This window comes from Papaver somniferum, chromosome 5 (genome assembly GCF_003573695.1).
Source record: "Papaver somniferum cultivar HN1 chromosome 5, ASM357369v1, whole genome shotgun sequence".
Classification (NCBI taxonomy): Eukaryota; Viridiplantae; Streptophyta; class Magnoliopsida; order Ranunculales; family Papaveraceae; genus Papaver; species Papaver somniferum.
Window position 1 is genome coordinate 199,801,278 of NC_039362.1, and position 12,381 is coordinate 199,813,658.

Consider the following 12,381-nt stretch of genomic DNA (forward strand, 5'->3'; position numbering starts at 1 on the left):
AGAGGAGAAGGGGAGATTGTGGAAATTTTATCGACGGCTGATGATGAATTAAAAGGTTTCATTCGGATTAGTTCCTTGCTGTTTTATTGGTTCAAAAGGTGTCATACGGATGAGGAAAATCTGAGTCTTTTTTTGTTGTTATCAACGATTGATATTGATTTAGAAGGCTTCATACGGATTGTGGTCGGAGAGTGAAATATTTTGAACAGCATCGAAAGTCGTGGGATATCCTCTCATGTGGTTCTTTTTCTTTTTGCCCCATCCCAAAATTTTGAAATTATTCCCTTCACATTGTGTTTGTTCTTGAGTGAGTTTAAATTGTGGGGAGTTCAGTTTACCTAAAACTCAAATTCTCTGAAAAATAAATTTTATTTTTTGAAATTTAGGTGTGGCTTGATTAGCTTACGTGAATTCAAAAAGGAGATAAGTTAGTATTAGATTGCGAATCCTTTCATATTTCAAAAAACTCTTTTATCTGATATATTGGACTCGGCTTATTGAAAAATCACTCACTCACATTACACCAATGTCAAATTGGGTATTAATTTGTGGTGTTCCACTTCACACTGGGATTTAGATGGTTTAAGTTAGATTGCTAGTTATCTAGGTCAATCCCCTACTAGGTGATGACTGCACTGTCAAGCAAACTAGGCTAGCTTATGCTGGAATATGTGTATAGATAAATGTTCATTTCACCTATCCTTTCAGCATTCCTATAACAACTGATGGAAATATATCAATGGATCTCCCTGTTGACAGTGTTGAGTACCAATAAAAGGATATCAATGTGTTAGTTGTTTAGTTTTTGATCACTCCGATAAGAATTCGTCTATAAAATTGAAGACTAGATAGGCTCCCGGGAAAGTGATCAAGGCAAATGGAGATGAGGTGTAACTAAGTGCAACATTCAGAGCAAAATCAATAAAGTGGAAACAACATTCAGGATGTTGTTAAATTCTTATCTAAAGAGAATGCTTCTATAGGAAAAAGGCTAGGAAGAGATTTGGATGTTTTTGTAACAAAGGAAGTAACGAGAGTCTAGGTAAAGGGCAAAGATCGGCTTCTATAAAGCATATATAAGTAATACTAGAGCACTACTCGGTCGAGCTCGCAAGTTTTGTTATCTCAAGTATGTTGCCATGTTAGATGCAACAAAACTATATCTTGATTTCTAATCTATTAAAGTCAACTCTCGGACTAGGTTAGAGTTGTTAGAGCATCGCTCGGTCGAACTCACAAGCGTTGCTATTTCAATCTTGTTTGTCAAGTTTAGTTGCCAAAACTATAAGTCTTGATTTCTAGTCTACTTATAGCTAAGTCTCGGATTAAGATAGTAAGTGTAGTTGAGCTTTAGATTCCACGACGTTCATCGAATGAAGACGAAGAACTACTCAAGGGAACTTGTGGAACTTCATCAACAAAAGGTATGTGGAGACTTGAACTTATCTATCACTCAAAAGTCTATCTACTCTATCTCTTATTTGAGACAACAGTCGTATTGTTATATAGACTTCAATTATACACATTTTCTATTTCGAGCCGAGTTTATCTCGCTTATCTATTTCTCGAATTTTGTAAGCTTTTGCTTTAGCCAAGTTCATCTTTACTCGTGACGAAAGTCATGTTGATTACTTGAATTACTTGAAAATCCCTTTGATGCCAATAGTTTGTGGATAACAACTATTTTAACATCCTCTAAGAAAGTTTCAATGATTGAAATGAGAGTTTAGAACAAGTAACCGTGTTTGGATATAAACATAGTGTGTTCTCACATTTGTGTAAAAGTCCAAAACCGGGAACCTAAAGTATGTGTACCCGTACGCGTACTGGTGGTTGTTGGAAATCCGGGTAAGTATGCGTACCCGTACGCATACTGGCGGAAGTTTCACGTCCATGAATTTATGCTGGAGTTTTGAAATAAAAAACAAACTCAATCCGGCTACTTAAGTATGCGTACCCGTTTGCATACTAAGCAGGTTACTTTCTAAAATCGGTTTGTTCATGAACTAAAACATTTATATAATAAGGAATGCAATCTTTGCAAACCGTGGCTATAATGTTCATGAATTGATTCGAGTGAATCAAAATCGATTTTGCTTCGATTGTGTCTTGTATACTTTTATGTGATCTAAGCAACTGGACAACTCTCTAACTAATTTCATTTGAGTCATTTGAACTAGTTATTGTAAAGATGAATAAGGTTGATATGAAAGTGCTCATATGGCTAACCATTGGTTAGCTATTGTTGAACCGACTAAGTGTACACGTTTAGGTACGGTTACTCAAACCTAAATGAAGATACATTTCATTTGTGTATAACAAGCTAAGTTCGATCTAACGCTTGAAATATATTAGCTTGAATCTAATCAGGTTTTCATCTAACGGTGAATATTGAATGCTTTATTACCAAGGTAACCTAGATTGCAAACCCTGATTTGAAATCTATATAAAGGAGAACTCTAGCAACTGGGAAACATAATCCCCACACCTCCTGTGTGATATTAGTTATATAAGCTAGAGTTGATTCTCCTTTAACCTTAGGTTTTTCATAAAACCATGTAGGTTAACGACTTCATTGGGATTGTGAAGCCAGACCCAACTATTTTCTCTGTAGTTGCGTGATCTGATCTTGTTGTTTTCTATCGTGATTGAGCACAATCGCAAGATTGTCTTGAGATTTATATCTTCGATATAGGCAAGATTGAAAAGTAGTCGCAAACACCTTCGTCTCATCGTTTGTGATTCCACAATATCTTGTTTCGCTAATCAATTAAGATTATTGTGAGGTGATTGATAATACTAGGCTGTTCTTCAGGAATATAAGTCTGGGTTATCAATTGGTTCCTGTTCACCTTGATTTATCAAAAGATTGAACAAAAACTCGTAGGTATATCCGTGGGAGGCAGATTTATCTATTCAATAGACTTTTCTGTGTGATACAAATTTGTTTATCAAGTCTTCGACTTTGGGTCGTAGCAACTCTTGGTTGTGGGTGGGATCAGCTAAGGGAATCAAGTGTGTAGTATCCTGTTGGGATCAGAGACATAATGAACGCGATTGTACCTTGATCAGTGTGAGATTGATTAGGGCTCAACCACATTCCAGACCGAAGTTAGCTTTGTAGTAGGCTAGTGTCTGTAGCGGCTTAATATAGTGTGATATTCAAATCTAGACTAGGTCCCGGGAGTTTTCTGCATTTGCGGTTTCCTCGTTAACAAAACTTCTGGTATCTGTGTTATTTCTTTTCCGCATTATATTTTGTTATATAATTGAAATATCACAGGTTGTGCATTGAATCGATCAATTGGTAAATCCAACCTTTGGTTGTTGATTGAAATTGATTGATCCTTGAACATTGGTCTTTGGTACCGTTCAAGTTATTTCTCTTATATTCAATTAGGCTCGCAAATTCTTATTTGTTTGATTGCGGACTGAATTGAGAGATTGAGATATATCTCTTTGATATACTTTTCTTAAGATTGAGTCTAACTGTCTAGTAGATTCTCTTGAAAGTATATTAGAGTTAGTCCATACAGATTGCTATGCGTGTTAGAGCATAGCTCGGTTGAGCCCACCAAGCGTTGGTATGTCAAGTTTGGTTGTCATATTTTAGTGAATCAAAACTCAATTAAAGAGTCGCTTGATTGTGTACTAGAGACAACTTCGTATATGTTAAGCTAGAAAGATTAGGATTATGAGACATACAAGTATTACTCGAAGAGTTGAAGAATGTAAAGAAGTAAAGAGCTACATCGACGGCATCATCCTTCCTTTTGAGGTTAGTAATATTTTAACTTGAACGGTTTCATTCCTAACGTATGAAAACATAACTTTGAAGCTGTGAATGATTATACTCTAGTATACATAGTGTTAAGGAATTACAATACGAAGTATAACGCCTTTACCAAAAAAAAAAGTATAACGCTTATCTTTTGAACTTCGTACATAAGACATCGACATAATCGTATGAGTGCTATTGTGATTACAGGTATGGATGAAGATTTCGTCCTAGGAAATAATGTTTACATTCGTTTAAAGGAAGTACATTCATGAACTTGTTTATGAATCGAAAGGGAAAACGCTAGGCTTATTAGTATTGTTATTCATTGCATATATTTGGATTACCAATATGTGTGATTAGTACAACCCATCATAATTTATTATGTATCTTGGTAAAACTATTCACAGTGTCTGACTTATGTATTGGTATGACTTTTATTAGTGCAACCGATCCTAAGTAACCACCTAAGATGGTATGATCGATATTTGTACTGGTGAGTAAGTTTATTCAACAAACTGTTCTTATTGGGCCTAAAAAGGAAGATTTGAAGAAGCAGGGAGCAACTAACTTGATGGCATGTCGGAAGAAGATAAGCTGCGGCCACTTCGCTGCTGCTATTCGTGTGTTGTCCTCATCGGGAGTGGCAGCGTGCATTGAGGTTACATACCATGATTTCCAAGACAAGCACCCATCAGCGCCTCCTCCAGATGTTCTCGGAGTTGGAGAAATGTTCTACCCTATCACAGTGGACCCCCATGCAGTTTTGGGGGCTATCAAGAGTTTTCCAAAAGGCACATCATGAAGCCGAGATGGTTTACGCGAGCAGCATATGGTAGATGTGATGAGTGGGACGGTAGCAGCTGTAGCAGATGATTTACTCGCTTCCATTACGGGAGTTGTCAATTTTCGGTTGTCTGGTAAATGCCCTGCGGAGTTGGGTGAGTTCATTTCCAGTGTGCCCTTAACTCCATTACTTAAACCGGGTGGTGGTATTAGGCCAATTGCAGTTGTTACGGTTTGACGTAGGTTGGTGTCGAAGGTGGTTGCCTTCTCTGTTGTCAAAGATATGTCGTCTTATTTAGGTGACTACCAATTCGGGGTTGGTGTGCCTACTGGTGGAAAAGGTATTTTACATGCTGTAAATCGCCTACTGGAGTTGAAAGGTAACTCAGACCAAATGTCAATGCTTCTCATTGACTTCTCCAATGCTTTCAACATGGTGAGTAGATCTCATCTCATCAAGGAAGTTCGTCTTCATTGTCCAGGTATTTACCGCTGGGTAGGTTACATGCGGCTTGCTAAACTCTATTATGACCATTATATTTTATTTTCCGCACTTGGAGTACAATAAGAGGACCCTCTCGGTCCCTTGTTATTTGCATTGGCACTTCACCCCCTGGTGAAGACTATTGCATCTCAATGCAAACTCGAATTGCACGCTTGATACCTTGATGACGGTACACTTACTGGTGATACGTTGGAGGTAGCCAAGGCTTTGAATATAGTCGAAATAAAAGGACCGTGCAGGGGTTTACATCTTAATATAAAGAATACAAAAGTTTTTTGTCCTTCTATTGATCCCAGAAGTATAGCTGATGGTGTTTTTCCTGCTGATATTGGTAGACCTTCTAATGGCATTAAAATTTTGGGTGGACCAGTGAGTTTGGATATGAACTTTATTAGCGATATGTTGTTGAGCAGGGTGAATAATAACACTGTTCAACTAATGGCGGCAATCAAAATACTCAAAGACCCCCAAAGTGAGATGTTATTACTTCGCAATTGCACTGGCGTTTCGAGATTATATTTTGTAATGCATACTACCAATCCTGAAGCCTTGCAATCAGCCACTGCCCTTTTCGATGATCATTTACTTAAGTACTTGAGACTTCTAATTACTGGCGATGGTGCGGGGTTTGGTCCTTTACAACAACGATTAGCTACCTTGCCTATCAAGTATGGTGGACTCGGCATTTACACCATGGCTGATACCGGTACATATTGTTATCTCGCTTCTCAGAGTCAGACTACTTCGGTGCAGAAGGTGTTTCTTGGTGATTCATTCTCAATAGACAAGGGTCCTTCTTATCAATTTTCTCTTCAGAATTTTATTCAGGTATGTGGACTACCTTCCACTTACTGTGTCGACGTTACTTCCCCCCCTTCTCTGCATTCCTTGGCAGTCACTTACTTTGATGCAGTTAAGAAGCAAATCCCCTACCAGTTTTCTATGTCTGTAGGAGATTCTATTTTGTGGAAGTGCAATCATGTCAAGCATGCACAAGACTATTTATTGGCCATACCCATTAGTGGGCTTAATCAGTTCGTTGGACCTAGACAATTCAGAGCTGTGTTTTGTTATCGCCTCGGTATCCCACTGTTTGTTGAGAATGGCTTATGCCCAAGTTGCAACAAATCCATGGACATCTTTGGGGATCCTGTGCTTCATTGTGCTAAAGATGTAGGTCCTAAGTTTCGACATGATATCGTTCGTGATGTTTTCGTTGATATTTGTTACAAAGATGGTGTACCTGCGCGACTTCCATCCCAGATAAGAATGGGAACCCAAAATCAATGGGGATCGAGTAAAGCAGGGGTGAGATCTTTCTGGTCCAAAGGATAGAGACGTGCAAACTGCAGAAAGAAAATAAAGAGTTGAGATGTTGAAATGGTAGAACACTAGAACTCTTACTAACTGATGTACGGTACCATAGTAAGAGAAGCTAGACTACAATGCATACATGATGTGATAATTGCCGTGAAGATAAAAGTTTTTCCAAACCAGATTTCTCCTAGTTCTTTTAATACATGATGATGCATTGATGTGGTTGTAGTAGTGCAAGTGATGGATGGACAAATAGAATTTCATTCATCAAACTACATAATTAGATGTTCACTTCAGCATACCTTGTAACTTTCAACAACAACATACACTGGCTTGTTCATTCTGTGAGCCACCAATGGAATTTGGTATGTTCCCGTCATGTTGTCATTTTCTACCTCTCCATCAGTCCCAACAAATACCATGCCTACCTCATATACCATGCCTACCTCATCCATGATGTATGCCACTATAGAGCCAATAAGAAGCTTTACAGGAACATCCAGTTTCGCCCGCTCATTTAAGAACCGCAAGCCTTTTCCGTCGGGTCTTCCCTCTGCACATTTAAATTTAACAAAATTAGGATTATTAATAGTTGTCAGTAGTTTCAGACTTTATAAACAGGTAAAGATGACACACTGCAAGTGGAGCACAAAATTAACAGACCTCCAAGTCTACCAGCTTCCCTGATATTATGTTAACATATTGCACCTAACTGATGCACCCAACATTACGGTGATCAAGTGCAAGATTGAATAACTAACATGTGCATAAAACTCGAAACAGTTTCTTATTTTGTGCAGCAAACTTCAAAAGTTCCACTACAATTCTAGAATATATTGTAGCGCCCCTAAGCTAGCAGCTGATTAATTCAAGAGATTAACTAAATACAGAGGCAATAAAACTAAATTATTTACATAAACACTCGATTAAGGAATTTGCTATAAATCTTAACCCAATTTAACCCCGCTCAGAAATATATATACACGATCTTCTCTCAAATGATACATATACAATAGTCATTTGGTTTACAAATAGAATATACAACATAATAAGCATAACAGATTATAACCAACTAAAGAAGTCAACTTCTCGGAGCTTTCGCTGCGCAACTCTGCTCTGTCTCTGAAACTGAAAGTGGGAATAATTAACATTTAACTTCTAACTAATCATATGCAAGGTTTGGAAAAACATTACATGTTTCCGAAGCATTAAACAGTGAGCAAGTCACTAAAATAAACAATCATGTATACGAACAGATTCCTTCACTAATATTGACGCCATTCCACGCCTAATATGGTAATAATGCACGCCCGTTCCACGCTTAATAATTATCTCGTAAATATAAAGAAGGGGGTGAAGGAACACATCCTATATACCACATATGGAAATTCTCATTTCCCAAACAATTTATTAAGACAAATAAAGCATAACAATTTCTTTCCAAACAATGGAAAGATTGAAAGAAATAAAAGAACTTTTGGAATTTAAAAAAATAAACAATGCATATAATGCATAACCAGATAATGCATGAGCTTGTTAAACATAAATTTTGGTAAAAGAAAACAACAATAATCACAAAAGAGTTAAATGCATTCCCACCTCTTTTGATGACAAGCCACGCCTACCTCGAGATCCACTGGTTCATCCTTTGAATCGATCGTTGTTAATAACTAACTGTTAATCACACAAGAACTCTAAGATTCTGACCAAAATGGCTCACATAAGAATTATACAAATCTAACTAATAGTCCTAAGCCCATTTACGTTTTTATACCTTTTATTATCTATCTTTAGCACATCTAAGGTTTACTAATTCAATTAGGTTGGTTTTATAGTCTAATAGCTAAGTCTTATGGACATCTATAACTTTGTAGAAGAAGTTAAAGTCTAATTCGGACCACAAGAGGTCCAAAACATCTAATTAAGATTGCTGGCCCTAAACCCAAGCACATGTGCCTTATCCGGCACGGCCCACTACACAAGGCCTTACCCGACTGGGTCAATCTAACGGTCAACAGGTCTCTAACAGTCAACGTCAGTCAGAGGTCAATGTCTAGGGTCAATGGTCAAACACGAATCGGTCAACTGAGTCAATACCTATTCAAAACGATTTGACTCAGTCAGATAGACTGAGTCAGCTAGATTCAGATCTGACTAGGCTGAAAGGCATAAGGCCTAACCCTTGCACATGCCAGAGCCATTGCTCAGGCCAAGGCACACTAATGCACAATCATTGTGCAACATAAAACAAGCCAAGTCTACAGCCAACAACCTAACACTACTTCAAACAATAACATCTTCTTCTTAAAACAATTTAACTTCAATTCATACATTTAAAATAAACTTTGTGTCTCATTTACAAAAATGGACTCTTATTACCTGCCATTGCAGCTTTGACAGCAACTACAATCTACGCTCTGAATTCACCAAAACAACATCACCATATCCATTCTTAACCACTCCAGCATCACCAGCAATCACACTATTAGAATCCATACCCAACTTTCCCAACTCAACACCACCAGCAACAACTCAATGCTCAGCTCTATCTCAACCAAATATTCTGCAACAACTTTACTTCCGTAATCACCACCTTCACCCATAACTCTACTCAGCTTCTCCACCAAAATCACAACCACCTCATATCCAACTTCAAGTAACTCTACACCTCAGCTCAACAAACACCAATACAATATTCCACGAACACCTTTCCTGCAACAACAACCTCACCTATTTCTAAAAGCAGCATCACCTGTAACATCAATATTCATCTCTAAACATACAATTTACAGTTTGACCTACAAACATCAATATTCATCGCTTCAGTTGAGTTAACTTCAACTAAAACTCAGAAATCCACCACTAGATACTCAATTCAGTATCCACCAAATCTCAGACACAAATTCTCTTCTTTTCTTAAACTCATACACCACATGTAACTCAGATCAATAATAACTCCATTTTATCTCATATAGCACACACATATACCTTGCAAATCAAATACAAACTTAAAATACAACTTCAATTTTCATTAACCATCAAATACTCAAAACTGGATATGAATAACTCTGCTCAAGTAAATGAGAAGAACATTACCTCAACTAAATTCTCTGTCACGCAATTGGAAATCAATTTCTTCTTCCGTTAACTGAACTCAACAACCCATCTCGAACTAACAGCAGCCTTAATCTTCATTACTAGCAGTTCTCAATCAAAACCTAACTCAATTCTCAAATCTTCATTAAAACAGAACCGAACCCTAACTACTAATTTCAATCTATTCTTTAATTTCAAACTCTAATTCAGGCTAAACCTATATCCAATTTCATCTTATTCGCCTCTAATCAAACTTCCAAATAATCATCTGAGAGACCCTAATTCAACAGCTAGTTCTTCAATTAATAACAAACCCATGTTCTATTTTCGCAATCATCATCTTCTTCATCAACATCTTCTAATTCTTCTTTGATACTCAAACGAAACCCTAGCTCATTCATATCTCAAACTCTAATTTTCTATATCTTCCAAAATCCAATCAGCAGCAGCAACGTCACCTTCTCCCTCAGTTCAACATACAACAAGCTTAAGATAAATTTCTCACACAAATTCACGCTCAAAATCTCGAAATCGAGATCAACAGAGAGAAGAAGAGAAAGAACAGGGAAGAAGAGATAGAAGAAGAATGAATTCTTCGATCGGGTATTTGGTGAAGATAAGGCCATGGAGAATACTATTTCCCACACTCGCTTCGCTAAGGGGAACTCAGGTCGGTTAGCTGTCAAAAAGACTCTTTTACCCTTCAGACAATTCAGATGATTTCTTCTTCGTTCGACATCCGAATGACACGTTCGAATAGTCCATTCTGCATAACTTTTCGATATCTATTCAACGGTACTAGTTTTGTATCTAAAACGTTGTTGGATTAATTCCTATTAATTAACCTTCGTGTTAAACTATCGAATTATTATCAGCTAATTCGTCACTTGACCGGTCTAATAACGTTGACGTGGTTGAGGGTCCTTACATATACATTCACTAAGATTGAACACCTATCAAAGATAAAGTCTTGAGTAAGCATAGCAATGGTTCTTTGTGCCTGAAAGAGCAAGTATAGTTTAAAAATATAACATCCAACCATATGTTGATTTCTTCACAAACTATAAAAAGTTTTATACCTTGAGAGATTTCTCACTGAATTTATCTACGCGTTCAATTAACTTTGCAGCATCAAAGTACTCATATTCCAAAGCTGAAGTTCCGGTTACCTATTGCATGAACATGTCACATCCAGCTCTTAGAGAGATGGAAGTCGCACCCCATGACTCAATATATGGATAGGGCAACCATTTCGATATAATGACATACACAGAAAAGATAAGCAGCTCTCTATTTGCACTAAAATTTTAGAATGCACTAGTTATTCTGACTTATGTCAGTAAAGCATCATCTGTCAATTACTCAACATATCATTCCTTCAATGCGATACTGATAATGTATCACAATTACTACACATCTGATCGACTAAAGAGCAAAGGTAGTTCAGGATACAGGACACAATTTAAAGTTGTTCCTTCAGCGCGATACTGACAATGTTCCACAATTATTACACATCTGATCGACCACAATTATTACACATCTGATCAACTAAAAAGCAAAGGTACTTGAGTCTACAAGACACAATTTCAAGTCATTCCTAAACTAATTAATGTAAAGTAATACTTATAATTGAAATTGGATGTTAAATTATAACAAAACACCATGAAATAAAAGTAACCAACCTTCAAATGATGCTTCTTCTACCCTTGGAGCAAGGAAGATACAAAGATTTGAGGTTCTTCTCTAATAATCTTCAAATTTCTACCCAATTCTAAGATTGGAAACTAGAAGATAATAGATGCTTCTCTTACAAATTGAAATTTCTACCCAATTGCAAATTGGAAATATCAAAGTGTTAGAGGCTCTTCTCTAGGAAGGATTTTATGGTTCTTACACAACTTTTCTAAACAAAACCAAACTTGAAACTAGTAGAGCTAGGGTTTAAACAATAAGTAGTAAACAAAAAGGACAAAGATGAGAAATAAGGGAAGAAGAGGATAAAATAGTAATTATGAAATAAAATGGCATAAATGGTATGTTTGCATACCATTATGCATCATCCTTCCCTCCTTAAGTGAAATTCGCCCTCGAATTGTCCATCTCTTCATCCATAGCATTGTCACCCCAATATGGAACCAAGTGCTTAATATTAAAGACGTCGGGAGTACGAATTGAGATTGGTAAGTTGAGTCGATAAGCATTATCATTTATCTTTTCTCCAATTGGAAATGTTCCAATCTTCCTTGCCTTGAGCTTGTTGTACTCACCCACGGGAAAACGTTCCTTAGTAAGAACCGCATAAAGAAGATCTCCCACTTCAAACTCAACAACGCGTCGTCTTTGATCAACCTTGTTCTTGTATTTCCTTGATGAAGCTTCTAAATGCTTTCGGGTGCTTTCATGGATAAGGTGAAGTTGAGAAACAAAGTCTTCCGCCTTAGCATTTGGCCTTTTCAAATCCGTTATTAAGGACAAGTTAAGTGGTACTCTTGGATTGAACCCGTACACCACCATGAATGGTGAATAACCACTACTCCAGTTCACCGCATGGTTATAAGAAAATTCCGCCTTGCATAAAACTTGATCCCATGTCTTCAAATTCTCCTCAACCAAACAACGAATAAGATTACCTAGGGAACGGTTTACCACTTCGGTTTGCCCATCCGTTTGAGGGTGATAAACGGTGCTAAAACTTAAATTAGTCTTGACCAACTTCCATAAAGTACGCCAAAAATTCCCCACAAAACGACTATCTCTATCCGAGACGATGGAAGAAGGAATACCATGTAAACGATAAATCTCTTTAAAAAAGAGTTGAGCTACCATGACCGCATCTGTTGTCTTTTTACAAGCAATGAAATGAGACATTTTGGAAAAACGATCTACCACTACAAATATT

The 12,381-nt window shown here is 37.2% G+C and overlaps 1 protein-coding gene across 4 annotated transcripts; it reads right to left on the reverse strand.

The window, feature by feature from the left end:
- Positions 1 to 5,283: 5,283 nt before the first annotated feature.
- Positions 5,284 to 10,062, reverse strand: LOC113284258 (translation initiation factor eIF-2B subunit alpha-like). Of its 4 annotated transcripts, none has more exons than XR_003328060.1 (4): positions 8,766 to 10,062; positions 7,986 to 8,060; positions 6,689 to 6,939; positions 5,284 to 6,415 (listed from the first exon to the last, which is right to left on the reverse strand). XR_003328060.1 is itself a non-coding variant. In XM_026533672.1 (3 exons), the coding sequence occupies exons 1-3, from the start codon at positions 8,770 to 8,772 to the stop codon at positions 6,353 to 6,355; spliced, it is 321 nt and encodes a 106-aa protein (XP_026389457.1). In that variant the 5' UTR covers positions 8,773 to 10,062; the 3' UTR covers positions 5,284 to 6,352. The 4 variants fall into 4 exon arrangements, 1 of the variants encoding a protein (XP_026389457.1); XR_003328062.1 differs by lacking the exon at positions 5,284 to 6,415 and adding an exon at positions 7,050 to 7,508 and having other exon boundaries at positions 6,828 to 6,939; XR_003328061.1 differs by lacking the exon at positions 5,284 to 6,415 and adding an exon at positions 7,050 to 7,514 and having other exon boundaries at positions 6,828 to 6,939.
- Positions 10,063 to 12,381: the final 2,319 nt, after the last annotated feature.

Bases quoted from the DNA above. Each gene is read 5' to 3' on its own strand.
- LOC113284258 (XM_026533672.1), bottom strand. The intron at 6,416-6,688 runs GTATGCTGAAGT...TTCTTTCTGCAG, and splicing joins TTGTTGTTGAAAGTTACAAG to TTTGCACGTCTCTATCCTTT.